Source organism: Dermacentor silvarum, chromosome 1 (genome assembly GCF_013339745.2).
Source record: "Dermacentor silvarum isolate Dsil-2018 chromosome 1, BIME_Dsil_1.4, whole genome shotgun sequence".
Lineage (NCBI taxonomy): Eukaryota > Metazoa > Arthropoda > Arachnida > Ixodida > Ixodidae > Dermacentor > Dermacentor silvarum.
The window spans coordinates 210610834-210629467 of NC_051154.1; the positions used below are offsets into that span (position 1 = coordinate 210610834).

General features: G+C 42.0%; 1 protein-coding gene across 1 annotated transcript in view; it reads right to left on the reverse strand.

Moving 5' to 3' along the window:
* Positions 1-18117, reverse strand: part of LOC119436716 (uncharacterized) — a 40444-nt gene extending 22327 nt beyond the window's left edge. The window contains 10 exon segments of the mRNA XM_049659845.1: positions 3400-3495; positions 5664-5813; positions 7950-8045; positions 9282-9419; positions 9722-9823; positions 10093-10200; positions 10202-10322; positions 15468-15541; positions 15826-15847; positions 17917-18117. Coding sequence (XP_049515802.1) covers positions 3400-3495; positions 5664-5813; positions 7950-8045; positions 9282-9419; positions 9722-9823; positions 10093-10200; positions 10202-10255 — 744 coding nt within the window. The 5' untranslated portion in view covers positions 10256-10322; positions 15468-15541; positions 15826-15847; positions 17917-18117.
* Between the last annotated feature and the right edge of the window lie 517 nt (positions 18118-18634).

Sequence of the window (18634 nt, forward strand, 5' to 3'; positions counted from 1 at the left end):
CTATTTACCACCTAACAAGCGGAGCGACATATTTCTGCAACCAGTGGTCACAGTACATTGCTTGCACTCGCAACCAAAACATAGTATGCCGCCAAAGCTGCAAAATACATAATTTGATGCAAACTTATGTCCACAAGTTGTAGATGTAGTATATGAAGAAGTTATTCTGTAGAAAGTGTTGCAAAAGAGCTGCACTGCAAAATGCATAGAGTGAGACTTCTATGACCTCATCACTTGCAGAGCTTTTGCAATGTTGCCTGGGGACGTATTCTGTAATAATCACTTTTGGCGATAGTATCGCCTCGGCCGTCAGGCGATAGCATTGCTGAAGAGATTGTTGCAGAATATGTCCCCTGCTAAGTATGAAATGAAGCATAGAGCTAGACTTTTTTCACAGTTCTTATTTGAGCAATGGGTCATATACAGAAAGCGCAATAAAATTTGGTAAGCAAAAGCATGAAATTATGCCAAACTAGGGCATCTGTCGAGCTTCTGCTCATGAAGATGTTTGGGAATGTCCTCTACCAATACAGTCAGTCAATCACAAGCAGATTTTCCACCTATGGAGAGTCCGTGAAAATGTTATATGCCAATAAAATTATCCACACACATCAGTGAAAAAAAATAACAATAAAATTAATTTAACAAAGGAATGCTCCTCGTACTTTTAATGCACTTTAAACTGCAAGCAGCTGATGATAAACTTGTTAATACATGAACAAAGAATTAGCAATGGTGCCTCTGACAAACTGGCATTTAGAGCAATTTTCAGAGCAGCAAAATGTTAATTTTGGTGCAGTTGGAGCACCCTAACACAGATTTCGGAGCACTATGGAGCAAATAAATGCCAGTTGCTGGACACATCCTAGGCTATTTCAAACACAAGTGTTATTCCAGAAAGTATTTGCTTGCTGTAAAACAATGTTGCTCTGCCTCTAAATAAATAAGGAGGGGAAACCTAAATTTGAGTATCCCTTTAATTTAACCTATTCCCACAGTGCGCTGCAATAAATTTATTTCAAATTGAGTGAAGCTGCTCAGACGTTGCCTTTTACATCTTATGAATTTTTTATTGACAGCTGCCACCAGTCAGAAACACCAGGCCAGACTCAATGTCATCAATGCTCTTCTGAGCCAGGCCAACCTTGATGAGCTCCTGGTAAAGCTCAAGCATTGCTTTAGACACCAAGCACTTTTCAATGGTCTGCTTTTCCTCGTAAAGCTGAAGCCTCTGCTCAGCAACTGGCTGAATCACAACTGGCGCCGACCGATTATTCAGACACCAACAATTCGGAACAACTCAGTTACTCAGACTACTTCGAGGTACCTTTACTGGCCCATAAATTTAACACTTCCCTGCTTGTGGGAAAAGCATCAGTTTTCGGGTAGTCCCATAGAACAGTTTTTATTTTATCACAGAGCACGCATGACACTAAAGTGTATACCATAGTATCCAACTGAAGAGGAAGAAATTCTATTTTTGACAGTATTAGTGCCAAACAACATGTTCATTAAAAAATATTCAAAAACAAAAATATCCAAACAAATATTTTGTAGAAAAAAAGAAGTTATGTAAAAGTTATGTCATTGCTGCTTGGCAGAGAAAGACCTTAAAAACTTTTCAGAATACACATTGTCAACACAAAGGACATGTGTAATATTCCTGAAATATCATCTTTCTATGCAAAACATTTCTTGAGATATAAAAGAAAACGTTCACTAGTAACTAGCCCTAGCGCGATGCCGAGTTCGACTCGGCATCGCGCTACCTTCCCGCGCCACCTTCCCGCGCAAAACCAGACTCCCCTGCGCGACCGCCAGTAATTGATCCCAACCAAAGTATGTTAACACCCTGCAGGTAAGAACTGTGACCTTTACAACATGCAGGATATTATATCAAAGCGCAGCAGTGTTGATTGGCACGTAAAACCCCCGATTTCACAGCAGCTTCGAAATGGTTCGACGAAGAAAGTGAAACTCCGCTGTGAAATCTGACGAACCAAGTTTCCTTCCGTTCCAGTGGTGCTTTTTAAGTCCAAAAATTTCACCGACAATTATGATACTCCTTAATGAAAATTTTGAGCACAGCTGTTTAGGCGTTTTAAATTCGCGATATATTGTGACAAAGAATTGATTCTGAACAACAGGGTCCTATCGTTGGACGCTCTTGCCGCATGCCTGGTCGCCGCCGTGGAGCATGTCTCGTGCAGCACTTCACTTTCCCTCCTCACCCTTTCGCCATACTCCCCTCCTCCGTTTTCTGCCTTTTTCCTCATCATGACTATTATATAAATATTCTAAGGCTGTGCTCTGCTGGAAATATATAGCATCTGCTTTTACACTTTTTTTTGTACAAAATTTTTGAAAGTTGCATGTGGTAGATACCACAACTATACACCTTTTCAGCTACATTAAAGAAGCAGGCACTATGTGCACAGCTTGTAGCACCGAGTTCTACAATCATTAGTTTCAGCAGTCACCTACAGTGCACTTGTGACAGACATCTTTTTACTTCCACTGGCTTCCTTCACATTCCAAATTTCTTTATCATGATCCAAAATGGATCATAGAATCTTGAAGTGCATGCCAATAAACTGTCCTGGATTCCATCAGCAACCTCCAGATTCTCAATTTCCTTTGCTAACAAGAAGACTAATAACATATTTCACTGGAACCTTTCAAATGTCAACCGTCAGACGATGACTAAATTACAAATGTGGGCGCTACTAAGTGGGTAGCTGCACAGGTCACTGAGTCAACATTTATCACAGTAAATGGAATAGCACAAAGCTATATTCAAATTCTAAAGACATTTGAGCAGCACCGGTACACAACGACGACAACATAACATAGCATTCAGACCAGTGCACAGTAAGCAACACATTGGAGAAAAAGCAATAGGAACAAATTATCTTGCAGAAATTATTATCCTCTCTTGAATTAATTGGGTGAAGCTCCGTAGCCATAACAAAACTGAAGCAGGAAACAGCCCCGAATGTAGCAGAAATTTAAACCAAAACATGTCCATAAGGAACATACAAATAAAATAGTAATACCATATAAAAATTAAATATTAAAATCATGTAGCTCTCATAGGAGATTGTATAATAATTATTTATTAACTCAGCAGGATGTCAAGGATGGGCTATAAACTGCTCATTTGTTTTAGCCAATTAAGCTAAATAATTAAAAAGTTAATCAACTTTGTTACACATATAACTGTGCAAATTATGCCTTATTGAAAGGCTGTCAATCAGGACACTCGCATGATGGCAACATCACCATGATTCACCGTTTTAATTCTAAAAAATTGGTGCAGCTAAAAAAATAACAGCTGGTAGTTCTATTAACCAACAATGTTGCAGCAGCAATTTACACATACTAACAAGAAGCACACACCTTGAAGTAGACCTCCACTCCATAGATCAGGAAGAAAACCACCACAATGACCATCAGGACGGCAAAGGAGCCATTGAACACGCCCAAGAAAAGGCTCTGTGAAAACAGACAACCATAGGAAACATTCAATTTTTACGACTAGTTAGTAATGTGTACGATTTGCTCATTTATTGCTCACATACAGCAGAACCTTGTTAATTTCAAGGTCTGTCAAACTGCAAGAAAATATTCAAACAAAGCAGATTTCTTAATGATAAAAAAGATAACTTGGAAACAAAGTGCGAAACTGGGGGGGTCTGCAAAATTTAAAAATTGCTATACGAACTGAGTCCTCTTTGCTACACAATTTACGAATTCACTATTCTAAAATATTAAATATTTGTTTCTGCTCGAATAGATGGGATAAAAACACTTAATGGAATCTCAGGGAAGAAAAACCGACGCAAGTGGAGGCTGTTTTGAATTATTTTGCTGCAGGAAAGCCTTGTTGTGCAGAGGCAAAAGTTCTTGAATCTTGAGCAAACACGTGTGAAAGTAAGTAATTTTCTAAGAATGCCTGTGAAGGCAGCATGTGAATCTGATCTCTAAATTTAGGCAAAGCAATTTATTATTTGAGCAGTTTCACCATGTTTGCATCACAGTAAAACATTGTACAGTGCTGTAGTATCACACTGATGTTCAACAAACACAGCACTATGTTTATCCGGTGATGTGGGACTCCATTTTTTTCATTACTGTCATTACAGTATACAGTATAGACCACTTATAGCGTAACCGTTTATAGTGCAGGACCGGATATAGTACCGTCTTCTCAGACTCCCATTAATTTGCCTATAGCACTCCATGTATACGCATACCGCTTACAGTGCAGCCACGTGAGACGAAATACCGGTTATAATGCGGCTTCCGCGGGAAAATCTCGCCAACAAGGGCGGTAGCGAGCATGCTTCTCAATGAGGTGCGTGCTCCCGGCAGGCGTATGCATTATTCCATGCAACCACACTCTCGTTAATTCGGACTTATTTGGCCGCACATCGGTTAATTCGGACTACTTTCGGAGCTCGATGAGTGCGGAGCGCCGCAAATGTGAGACGCAAAAGAGCAAGAACGGCGCTAGCGTCCAACCGAAATGAAGCGGCAGAGTCCGCATCGCCACAGCCATCAGTTGAAATCGTACGTGAATGACAGCAACGTTGGTACGCTTTGAGCCTATTTGTGTCTTTAAAGCCTTTCTCGCTTTTACCACTGCGCATAACACCGCGTTGACCGCCGGCTTCCGTAACTGCGCAGTCGTCATCCACGATCGCGTCGATAGCGGCCGCGGTTTTCTCCGCAGCGGTTGCGGCGAACAGTAGTTTCGTTTTTACTCGAAACGCGCGTCGGTCACGTGCTTAAAAAACTGCGTAGTCGTCATCGATGAACGCATAGATAGCGACCGCGGTTTCGACTACAGTTGTTCCAGCGAATGGTAGTTAATTCGTTCAGGCTTGGTGCGTGCGTCGGGCGCGTGCGTCGGGCGTGTGCCTTCAGCACCGCAAAATCGCCTTTCATAATCGCGTCGATAGCAGTCACGGTTTGTTCCGCAGCGGTTGCGGCAAACAGTTTCGTTTTGACTCTGTGCAAAGCTGGCAAACTTGAAGAGCACCGGCTACATCGCGATTATGTTTTCGCCAGCTCACTGGCGAAAACGTAATCGCGATGTGCGCGCCATAGTACAAAGCGCGTCTACATGCTTGGTCTACATGTTTTGCACAAGTGCAGGACTTGAAAATCGTTGTTTTGGTTATAGTGCGGTACCGCTTATAGTGCAGATAATCGAGACTCCGGCGACTTACGTTATAAGCGGTCTATACTGTACTAGGTAATTGAAAGGAGCTGTTTATCATTTACCAGCTCCACAATTGTCCGGATGTCCAGTTATGAACAGCATTACATGCATCAAATATAAATAAGCTTTTTTTTTTTTATTTACAAAATGCTCTCTACACAAACTATATTTTTCACTTTGTTTACATATATGAAACTACTAATATTCGAAGGTTGTTTTTCTCGAATATTCGCCAGTCGATTCGATTAGAAAATTTCAAGCACCCCTATGCAAGACCTCTGTTTAGCCACAATAGTTATTTCAAGCTCTCATCGCAGCAGGAAAGCTTGTTTCATTGCATTCCGGTTCATATTCTGAGCTGGTTGATCGCAGCCCCAAGAAGTGCAGACCATCATTGGCTCTGCAAATCATTCCAAGTTTGCAGTGTGCTGCTTACCCTTTCCGATTCCCCATAGCCAGCGAATTGTGTGAGCACTAACTCTGCCAGCAGGAGCGAATAGGTGATGATGTTGAATGCAAGAAAGCCAAGAAATGACTTGCTAAGGAAACGAGGCTTGTCATGCCGGAGGTCACGGAGGTGAAACACCTGAAACATGTAATAACAACCAGTCAACAATCTAGTTAACTAGGACTACTTCGGCCAATTGCCATGCGAAGTTCTACTGCCCCATTTTTTACCAGCTAAGCACTAATGCTAAAATTCCAATTCACTCACTCCTAATTCACACAAAGAAATAAGCAAAAATTCAAGAAGCTTTATTTAAAGTGTACACATACAAGCATATAAACTAGATGGCTGAATTTAAGCCAGTATTGTACAGTCAAGTGCATAAGTTTTAGGACCAGAGGTGCCGGTCAAAAATTTTTTTCTTCGCAGCCTAGGCTGAAAACAAATGGTAATGCCTATGTGCGCCTATTTGACCAGCGTCATGCATTAAGACAATATCACATTGCACGGCTGTGCTAGAAGAAATTCAGTATTTTACAGCGTAAGCTGTTATGGGCTCATTCTAACAGGAGTTTCGGTTCGCGACGGTGTCCGCCGCCGGTAGTGTCTGGTGTCCGGTGTCCGTAGCAGCTATCGCCGGGAATGAGGGGAAAAAAAAAACAATTCCCGCCATGATCGAGCCCGGGCCCGCTGCGTGGGAGTCAGCTACTCTACCACTGAGCCACGCCAGCGCTTGCTAGCATGCAACGGAAAAATGCCCTATAAACACGCCCTAGCACGCGAGGAAACACACGATGAGACATGCATGCCGCGCAGCGTCGATACATGCACGCTGTGCATTGCATTTGCATATTATTACACCAGGTGGCACGCCATGTAGCAGATGCAGAGGTAGTGGTACAAAGTAGATGGTTTGAGGAAGTAAAAGAAGTTTGACGATATGTATACAAAAATGCTAGCAAAAATATATATTGTGCACCTGATTAAATAAATCTGACTAGGTGACAATGTCCCCGCCGCGTTTAAAAGGGGATGCCAATCAATAATAATCATAATCATCATTACCTGACTAAATGACTGTGTCACCGCTTTGATTCAAAGGGGATGCCACTCATTCAATCATCATCATCATTAACATCCTAGCGTGCCTTTCGTCATGCGATGGGGTAAGCGCGCCGCATAGCGCTTTATATTCTTTATAACACTTTATATTCCAGTTGCATATTAATACACCAGGTGGCACGCCATGTAACATTTGCATAGGTAGTTGTACAAAGTAGATAGGGAAAAATATTAAGGAGATGTATATGAAATGCAAGAATGAAAAATATGTATAGCATACCTTATGAAACAAAGCAAGCTAGGTGACTGTCACCGTCCCGTTTCAAAGGGAATGCCATTAAATCATCATCACTATCATATAGCATCATATCGTTTCATTTGTCCCGTGATGCGACATGCACGCCACGTAGCGTCGATATGTGCTAACAGTACATTGCAGTTGCGCTATATTTCACCAGGTGTCCGACATGTAGCAGTTGCATACTGAAAGTAGCTCGATCTGGTTAACTCAAGTAGGCTAGGTGACTATTTGTCACCACCCTGTTTCGAAGGGGATGCATTAAACGATCATCATCAACAGCATCGCATCGTGCCACGGGTCAAGGGATGCCACATGTGCGCCATGTAGTCTGGTTGCCTGTGTTTACTCTTCGGTACACGTTATGGCGCCTCCTCGCAAGGTACGAACCTCTGCTGAAGAAGCGAATCGTTGAGCTACGTGCGCGGCTGCAACCAGGTAACGTCGAGCCCGACGTGTTGCGACGCAAGCCGCAGCTCGCCGTCGACGCCGGGCATACAGTTCAAATTGTTGTCGTGAAGATGATGCAAAGAGACTTCGCCGTGAAGATGCTGTAGTGCTTGAGCAGAAAATTAAACTCCTATGGAGCCGGTTCTCCAGCTTACGCTGTGACTGTGCTGCGTGTTCTGCGCAGGCCTATGACTTTTTTGCCAATGCCGTGGTCTCTAGACCTTTGCACTCAACTGTACATGAAGAAATATAAGCTGTTCAGGGCAGTGTAGCAAAGTTTTAAGAACATAAATGCAACAAAGTGGTTCTGGAATTGTTTCTAACGTTCTAACATTATTTGTTAACATTAATTTATTCTAACATTGTTTTTTTAACAGCATGTACAACAATAAAACACTACAAACTTGCTGTCCTCAGCATATTTCCAAAGTAAGCTCACCATTACTTGATATGTAATTGCTCACCTCAGCCCAAAAGCAGACAATAAGAGATGAACCAGTGAGGAGCAGCGGGTAGTAAGCGCTCATCAAACTAGACGCCCATTCTAAAGATGCATTTTCCTGAAAAATTATGCAGTAAAATCTTAATTAGGGCCTGCTGCAGGTATTGAGGGTAAAGGAATGTAGGAGGTTAAAATCGCACCAGGCAATACAAGCAACTGCATTCAATGCGAACTTTATGATTCTGCCCCTTTCTATGTAGCAGCAAACATTGGAATGTTTCAGACTGAACAGCATGTGAATGCACAACAAAATTGGCAATCCTTTTCGTTCTCTCTCTATGCTCGTGAACAAAACAGCAAAGCCATGTTTCCCACGAAATCTAAACCATGCTTTAGCAGCCATAGAATATTATATCTCATACACTTTCACACAGAATACTATCAACTGGTACCACACATTGGCAGTGCTTTATTAACAAAGGATTTGCGACTCATCAGTAATGACGCAGATTTGGGACTGACCAGTAATGATGCAGATATGTAATCACAAAAAGAAAGTCTTTGTAAGAAGCTAGGCACGCAAAACTATTTAGACTAATACATATAACTTTTTCTGAAGTTACCCTATTATCTTGAATGAAAGCACTTTTCAACTCCCATCCAAAAAATTGCATGTAAATGTAAGCATCTTTTTTGTTTTTCAATGCAGGCTGTAAGTGTTTAAGCCAATGCCATGGCTAAAGGTGATTTCCATCAACCAATCTGGAGCAGTCTTCTCCCACAGAGAAAAATTTGCTTTCCACTGGTCAGATTAGTGTGGGTCTGCGTTTTCAACTAGTTGTACAAGGTCAATTAGCTTTCTGGCAGATTGCTTTTCCTTGCTCTGCTTGCACGACAGATTTTGCAGGGTCTTGGGGCATTTAATATCCCTTCTACTAAGATCTGGAGCAAACTGATGTTTTTCTTTGGCAAGACGGACTTTGTGTCAAACAATACTGTTATAGGTGGTAATGAGGAGCACCAATTCACCTGGTGACCATATTCTCTTTCTTGCAATTTGGATTACTCTAGGCTCTTACTTACATCTAAAAATCTGAGTACATCTAAAAAAATTAAATTTCTTGTTCAAACTTTGTAGTACTGCTTCTGTCTTTGCTTTGAGGCTAAGCATCCTCCTCCACTTTAGTGATCATAGGCATTAAAAGCAAATGCCTATACTTGAGCAAATGTATTATTGTAACAAGAAACAACTACATGCTAAGATGAACATTGAGCACTAAGGAACCACTTCTGGAAGAGAAATGGCAGCACTATGAAGTTGCACATGCCAGCACATTCAAGACTGTATACTCACTGGAGATGAAAAGTAGAATCCTCTAGCAAAGGTGGCAATACAGATAAGTGCGTACAGGGCCTTCTGCGTGGTCACTTTGAAAGCTTTCAGAAGCGAAGGTGGTTTGATCCGACTAAATTCAGATCGTATGCAAACAAGCTGCAGAAAAACAGACAGAAACAGGTGAAGAGAGGTCAGTTTTGCATAGTAAGCGATATGTCCTACAAATCCCCAGGACACCCCTGTGTCAGGGTGTCCTGGGGAATGTAGGACATGCATTCATGGGGAATATGCATTCCTCCTTGAAGAAAAAACTTCAAGCAGCCTTCCATACCAAGGCACAGAAGACATAAGAACACAACTTTATGAGCTTAAATTTTATTCTACTTTTTTTTCCTTATGTAACGGACACTTTGGTTAGATATAAATAGCAATAGTAAGTAGCTACAAATTTTACTCACCAACTGGACAAAAGAGACAGCACAAATTAAATAGAAGATGGTTGAAAAAGCCACAAAGTAGCTGAGGTTGGGGTCGGTGCAGGTTCCTCCACTATATTGCACCTGGGAGAAGATGTAAAACAAACTATCAAAACTGTTTCCGGCAAAGGTTCCAATTTAAAAAGATACAGAAAGAAGTAAAGCCAGCTGGAATATCTTTGTATGTAAAAGTAATTTTATTAGTAATTTAATCATTTTGTAGATTCCTGGTAAAAGTGTTCAATGGCTAAGTACAGTGCTGACTTGCAGGTCATGTATCCTAATTACAGAGGTCGTGCAGAGTTCTAAGCTACGGCAGACCAGTAGAAAATACAAGGACATCTCAGACTTGCCTCACAGAAGCAGATGCCCTGGTGGCATTCGCCATGGCCCGAGCAGTTGTCGGTGCAGCTAGCATTCGGATGCACGGTCATGAAGGTCTTGAGAAGCGGGTACAGCTTTACTCGGGAAATAGGCCACACTTCTAGTTGGAGGAGATCCACGACAGTCCACCATACTGGACTGGGCACAACTGGGCTACACCAGTGACGTGCTGTGGAGCCACTAGAAGGGTCCCGGCTGCCTGTAGACGTAAAGAAAGAAAGGGGAAAGGGGTGGGAGGGTCAATGGGCCATGTGCAGTACCCCTGTTCTATATGTTAACAGAAACAAAGACAAAATTAGTAAAATATGTGCTGCTCTAAGGCTTAGGTCATGCAAACATCGATGGTAGCCTGCCAAATCTAATTCCACCTCACTTCCAGCACATTTGGTGTCAGCCTTGTTCCCCCCCCCCCCCCTCTCACATGTCTCTCATCATGCACAAACTATAATCACAAATTTGCAATACAATGTTACATAAAAGCTAGTTATTCAACAGCCTTTTATTCTTAAAACTTCACGAGAATGAAAGCACGTTCCCAGCACAAATGTAGATATTCGAGACAATGCAACTTTTTTTACCGCCATAGTCAGCACAGAACTCGCACAACTTGTATTAGTGTTACTGCAGCACATTCTCGTTTTATGTTTTCCATTTTTCTACCACTTTCCTTTATAAACCTTGGTTTTCATGGCACAGTAAAATAAACCTAAACCAAAAATTCCATGATGCACAACACATCTTAAAAGTTCTTATATGCTCCATCTTAGGAACTCGGAAAAAGCATGAACAGCACTTCATCACCATAATTTGATCACAGACCACAGAAATTGAACAAGCTGCAATTGTTAAAGAATATTGTGACACCTAAGGTAAAATTTCTCTAGATAGCTCCATGACATATATTTTGAAATGTTCAGCCACTTACTGTGCTAATACAGAATCATTCACTCAAGCAGCTGTGAACAAAAGTTTAGTTTGCACAATATGGAAAAAAAAATTCTACACATACCTTAAAATAAGATATTCTGCTACACTTAGTTTGTCACACACAGTTATTACCATGAGCTCCTTGATTCATTATTTTACAAAGAAAGTAAGCCACTGAGCAAAAAAAAAAAAAAGTAGTACAATGTGTTCCCATTATAACAAGCCGACATTTAATAAATGACAGCTTAATGATTAACAGTTCGCAAACTAGAGAAGCCTCAGCCTGATGCCAACAAAATTAAAAGAAAATTATATTTCGGGGTTTTATGTGCCAAAACCAGTTCCGATTATAAGGCACGCTGCAGTGGAGGGCTCCGGATTAATTTTGACCACCTGGGGTTCTTTAACGTGCACTACAACGCAAGCAACGGGTGTTTTTACTTTTCGCCTCCATCCAAATGCGGCCGCCGCGGCCGGGTTTCGATCCCACGACCTCGTGAGAGGGGGCAGGGAGAGGAGAATGGATAGAACCAACACAGTCACGAAATGAGTGAATAACAGCCTTGCCACTCTTCACTCGCATACATGGGGGGAGGGTGGGGGAGAGAAAAGGCCCCAACACAAGGCAAGGAAACGCTACTACTAGACACGGCAGCAGTTGCAAACTGTATACATTTAAATTCAGAGTAGGCTACTGGTTAGTTTGTACTATTTCTGAAAAATAAATACTGTGCAAATTTGTTAGTGGACAACAGACTGACACTACAGAAGCGGCTGCTCATCAAATCAACACTTCTAGTGTCTGCCATGGTAGTTTTGTGGCAATAGCATTGCTCGATGTCATGGGTTTGATCCTGCCCGCAGCAGCCGCATTTCAACAGGGGCAAAATGCAAAAACATTCGTGTACTCAGATTTAGGTGCACATTAAAAATCCCAGGTGATCCAAATTCTAAATGAAGCCCCCCACAGCCATGTGCCTCATAAGCAGATTGTGGGCTTGGTAACATAAAGCCCCACAATTTAATTAATGTTTAACAGTTCTGCCACAATGTGTTGCGCCATGTGAGGCAATGACAGTGCTAACCTTCTCGCAGGCCATGAACAATGGCGCACAACAATGCCTCAAGCAAACATTTCTCACTGTGTATGCTGTGTACAACATAGACAAATACAAGCGATGCATGCAAGAAACATTTAACATTAAATCACCACTCTAGTATTGCACTAAATGCTGATTAACTTAAACATTCGCAATAAACATCACAGCCAATTATTGTCAATCAATGCACACAGCCCAGAAAGCTTCGCTTACATAGATTCCTACAGTGCGTGGGATCTGCAAATTTCTTCTTTTTTTTTTTTGATTGGGAGCTCTTTTCATTTTTTAAGAAGCACAAATAACATAAGAAACGCCAGCAGCAGCCTAAACACTGCAATTGTCAGGTTTAGCATATGACTTGAACTATGTCACCAAGTTATGACAAATTATACATTTTTTAATAGAAAGGCCCATCTGATAAAATATATGCAAACATCCATGGATGGTAGGAGGCATGCATATTCAATTAAACTGAAACTCGACTTTAGCATACTGTATGACTTTTCTTCAGGTTTTGCACTGCTTTTGCCAGTGTTAAGCCACTTGTTTAGGAATTTCTAAAGACTATTGACTTGTTTGCCTGGATTCACCTGGTCGCCCAGCTGCAGAGCATTTAATGGCCTGTATAATGAAAGCATTCCTTTTGCTCAATTCTATTCCTTTCTTATCATCTACCTCTGATGACCTTCTAATCCTGGTGATAATGTAGGCACAATGTCACTCAGACCCTTTATGGAATGCAGGAAGAGGAATAATCAGGATAGAATCATTACATTGTTTTGGCTGATAATAGTTGTTGCTGTGTAAGCCCGACAAGACGCTAGAGGGGGTACAAAAAGTGAAATAAGCACAGTGCTAAGCTCTAGCTACATATACACAAGCCCTAAATGAAAGTATCAGAGTTGGCACACTTCCGCACAATAATAGGACTCGCATGGTAGCATAGAGGCGCACTGCAGCTCCTCATTCACATAATTATTCTAGTGCAGCACTGCACTTCATTTAGTCCCCCCCCCCCCTTTTTTTCCCTCAGCTGCCATTTAAGCAAATATTTTAAGTCAATATTCAGCAGCATTAAATTTAATCACTATAGAGCAAAAGTAATCGGAGTCCATGAAAATAAAATCTTGCATCCTACATCATGAAAAAGTAGAGTATTTTAATGTTAGACTGCTTTAGCAATTTGTTCATAATCTTTTTTGGCACCAAATCTGATGGGCTAACAGCAATAAAGACATAAGCAGACAGCAAGAAATTTATACCTTTAAAAAAAAAAAAACAAGCTGCCTTATAGCAGCTGTTTCTAGAGTGAGAAGTGTTGGTTACACAAAGTTCCTTCATTAATATATGTGACAGAGAAAAAGAAGACACGCAGTGCACTTTACACACACACACACACACACACACACACACACACACACACACACACACACACACACACACACACACACACACACACACACACACACACACACACACACACACACATCTGCCAGAAAACAGATGCTTTTCTACAGGCCACATGCTAAATCTAGCCCCCAGCTAACTGTGACCACTATAGTCAAGAGTGGCCTGTGTTTTCAGTGGGCTCATGGTGGCCCCAATGCTTGGACCCATCATCCCATCAACGCTTCATTTGCACCAGAGACCCCAAGGCCCACAATAAAAAACAAAAGGTCATTAAAAAAAATGCAAGTTAGAGTGGTAGACTACACTTCCAAAACAAATTGCTAATAGGTCCCACTTTCACTGGAATCAGAAGTTTGGTATGCCAGGAAAATTAGGTGATGGAAGGTGGCAATGTCACATTATAAGTGCTAAAAATGAGAGACCACAGTAATGATTGGTCAATGTTACCGCCCGGTTCCTCGTCAAAATAATAAGAACAATGATGATAATAATAAGACTAATTGTTTTTCGCTCAAAGATACAGGAAACTTCAACCCTATTCGCTTTGAGCTCAAAAATACATGAAACTTCAGCCCACGAACTTTTGCAAGCTAGTAGAAAAAGTAGCCAAATGCATCACATGGCAAAAATTTACAGACGTTACACAGATGTGTCATCAGTGAAGTGTTTCACATGCAAATGAATTTAAGAATGGAAAAAGCTTGGCATTCAGTTACATTTTTGTCCGTGAACATGTCTCTGCTATTAGTCATGTTCCCATTCGCTTTTTGGACTCTATAATTTGCACTAATCATAAGGCAGGCTTGGTTCCCCTTTTACACATTTACACCCAGTTTCCACAAGCTGCAGTGAAATGGTATACTTGAGGATGAGCTCAATGCTATTCACAGTTGCAAGTGACATGGGAACAATGTGTGTTCAAATTGTAATCATGATTTTCATGGCTGCCACTAGAATCAATACAATTTCTTGTTTAAATGAATGATTCTATGCATGAGCCACAGTTTTATTCGTCCCAGTGTGCAATTAAGAGCACAACATACATTGGTTAATATGGCCTTTGCCCCCTGGAGCATATACTGTGCCCATTAAACACAACTTTGACAAGGGACTACTATCGCGCTTAATATAAGTTGCAACATGTGAACCCGTGGCCCAAGAGGGTTCGAAACTGCAAGGAGGTACTGACATACGAAAAATTGGTTAACCAAATAAGAGTAATTGGAGCAGCATTTAGCTCATTTTTTTCACATGTTGACGCCACCATGCAGTCTCAGAGCCCCTTGGGCCACAGGCTCCTGTGTTGCAACTCATTGAGTGTGATGGTACATGTACTAGGTGTGGGGCAGTTATATGAAAATTTCTAGCATTAGGCAACTTCTACACTTGCAGCAACTATATTCTGCTATATAAATCTTTTCGTACGATAACACTACAAACAGTCCCTTTTGAGAATGGCACTGGCAGTCATACAAGACATCAGATATGCAACACAACAGCAAGAAAATGCATATCTCCAGTAAAAATGTCCACAAAGGTTTGCTTAAATACTTGCCTGCATGTTGTTCTTAAAGGGACACTAAAATAAATATAGAGCTGTATGAGTAAATTACGCTTTTGCCATATCAGAACAGCCAACCTTACTCCAAGAGAAAGCTTAGTAAGCCAGAAAACATGCAAAAACAATAGACAGGTGGCAATGCCTGCCACCCTGTTCACACACCAGCTCGCCATTGTGCCATGAATTTTGACAGCATTTGTTTTGGTCTAGTTGATTGTTTATTGAAGTACTACAATCCAATCTGAAGGAACTAAAGGTTCCACCTAGCAAGTTTCAACAATTTTTCCTGCACCAGAATGGTACAAACACGAGTAAATACTTTGAAATTTGTGTTTGTATCTTGTACTAGCACAGAGGTTTCGGTGTGAATTCGAAAGGAAAGTCTTGCTTCAATTTTCTCCAGTCATGATCAACCCTTTCCTGCCAAATAAAGAAAAATTATGGTTTTAAAAGAACAACTGTCCAAATTGTGTTAGCGTTGCTCTTTAATGCTTCTTCACGCCACTGGACACTCGCCAAACTAATACACTGTTACAATACATTGTAACACTGTATACTATGCAACTGGCCAAAATCAGTCACCAAACTTGCTCATCAATGAGCATAATGACAGACATACTGACCAAAATTAACCAATAGATTTCACAACACTACTAATACAGCAAACAGCATGCACTATGCTATTCATCACAGGTGCCACTTACGATGTTTGCAAAAACAGCCATTCTGAAAGCAATTGACAAAAACTGTCACTTTGTACAAATATTTTCCCTTCGTACAAATATTTTGTTAAACAGGCTTTGGCTATTGATTTAACAGATGTGGTTTAAATGCAATAGAAGAAAAAAACGCCCTTACAATAAGCATAACAACAGGGAAGCTATAGAAAATTAATCGACTAAATCATCAATACTGTCACAAGGAAAACAACTGCAATGCAAGGCATCTTGCTGTACTGTGGTAAACTGTTACTGCTTGAACTTTGCGAGGACAAATAGGCAACTGGTAAAGTAATTAGTTAAAGCACACATTAGAGAACCATCATAAACCCTCAAGCGCAAGAACAGTTTCTGACACGTTTCACGCATTTATGTCAACGATGCCCATATACCCCAAATTTTCAAAAAGGCTATACGGGTCCAGAGTTCACAATTTTTATCTTTAACCTCGTATATTATGAGGGAAATCTTACAACATAGGCCCACAGCTCATCCCTGAAGCAGCAGGTACGATGAGAGCCACGACCATGCTCTCTCGCGTAGTAATTAAAGGATGTGAAGTATGATGCGAAGATGAATTCTAATTTGACCAGTAAACTTGTGACTCAACAGAACACGTTCCTGCAGGACTTTCCAACTGAATATTAAGCCTTTAAGAAACAGATCGATACGACACACCGACGTATATACGAAACTAGGCCACGGTAGGCAACTCTGTTGATCGTCTCGCTGCATTGACCGAAGGAGAGAGTGATGTAACGCGCATCGCATCTAGTGAAGTCTTCTTGTTCTCAAGCAAAATAAATCAAAATAAAGAAGTGTCTTACGCGTCACTCACCTGAAACAAACAACTGTCAAACACAAGAGCTACTGCCGAAGGCGCAAAAGCATGAGTACGCCGCACTCGTTCTCTTGCGCCCAAGGCGTAATAGGCAGAAACGTCACACAAGACAACTGAAAAGAGCATACAATACGCACGCAACTCGCAACAGCACCGGCCGGAACCCACAACACTTCAGCTGCATCGCGGGCCCATGATGGATCACACTCGGGAATCGATGAAGAAAATACACTTGTGCGCACACTTTTTCGAGCGGTCAGCGCCTTCCACAACGAACCAAGGCCGACTCGATGCAGTGTTATCTCCGGACTGGGAGCGGGCAAAAGAACTTGCACGCAGCTATCGGGGAAACCACTGATAACAGGACGTATTGTCCCGACGGAGAATTCTGTGCGCCAGTCTCCTCGATCTCGCTAAACATCAGTGCCGCAAAAATTTGCGAAACCATTTATTTGATGATGCGCAGCCACGGGCACTCCGAAAGATCACATATGGCCTAAGTATATAAGGAAACGATGGTACTACAACGACTTTTCTAGGCTAACAGCCTAGCTTAGCCTAACCTAGTGACCCGCGCAGACCGTTTACAAGGAAATGTTTTGCTGCGGACAATGTGAGTCACATACCCAGAGTCCACTCAACAAAACTAAACCACGCTTGCTCCGTCACGGTACCCCGTTTCCTTAACACTGCGTACGATTTAAGAGACACATTACTCTGACCCAATTAAGGGTACTAAATACAGAATCGTATACGTTTCGCAGGCTCTGTGAAATGTATTCGAGTCTCGAAGAGATTTGCTTCTCTCGACAGCCCTACGCTTCCGCACACGCTGTAACGATGGCCGCATTGGCGACGACGTCGCCAAGGCGGCGACCAACGCACAATTACGCTACAAGCTTAGAATACAGTGCAATTATCATCAAGCAGGTAATCTAGCCAGAAAAACAGCGGTTTTTCGCCGGCGATCCCAACGCAACAACTACGCAATCGGGAGCGCGACGCCTCACCATAGATAAACAGACAAGGCCTATTGACAAAACACTTCAATGCGGTCTCCCGGAGATACCTTCACAAAAGCTGTCACATAGTTTTGTGGCCGTTATCTCTCCGACAAAAGGTGGTCTGCTTGGCATGAATCGCGATAGTATGACAGGAGGCGTGCGAGGAACATGAGCAAAAAAGGTGCGCAAACCACGTAGCAGCGAAGTCATCCCTCCGTTCCATGAACTTACTATGTCATTATGGAGCGTACTCCCTCGACGATCCGCTGGGAACGGCAGACCACCTAAAAGCGTCCAGAGCTTGCAGTAATCCAGTCAATTGCATAAGGCAATGGTAATTTCGTCAACCAAATAACAGTTACGTTTTCCACACTGCGAGCAGCGCAAGGCGGTTGCTAAGCCGTGTCAGCCAGCGTCACTGCGGAATGCTGGGAAGGATTGCACCCAAGGGTCGGAGCGCGCGCTTCCGTGCACTGCACCGCGATGCCCTTCTCTCGCATCCCACTGCGCCATTGCGTTTCATGCAAAAATTACCTGCGGAGCAAGCCTCGCGCGCGCGCTAGTGTGAGCCCTGTGTTTTTCATTTTCTACGTTTGCTCAAAGCAAAAGGTGCTTACGTGCTTTCGCGCTGCTTGATCAGGAATAAACATGTATCAGTTCGACGGGTTAATTTTATTTATTCTATCGCGCTGCGCTGCAGAGCTCGAGGTCGCGCGGCCGCATTCCGATGAGGGCGGAATGCAAAAACACTCTTGTTCCGTGCATTGAGGCACATTAAAGAACTCCAGATGGTCAAAAGTAATCCGAAGCTGCACGGGCCACTACGACGTGCCATAATCAGATCGTCGTTTTGGCACCTATACGTAAAAACCCGGAATCTGATTTCTTTTTTTTTTCTTTTTAATTTCATTTAATCTTACGGAACTCCAACGGTCAAACAGGTTTCACA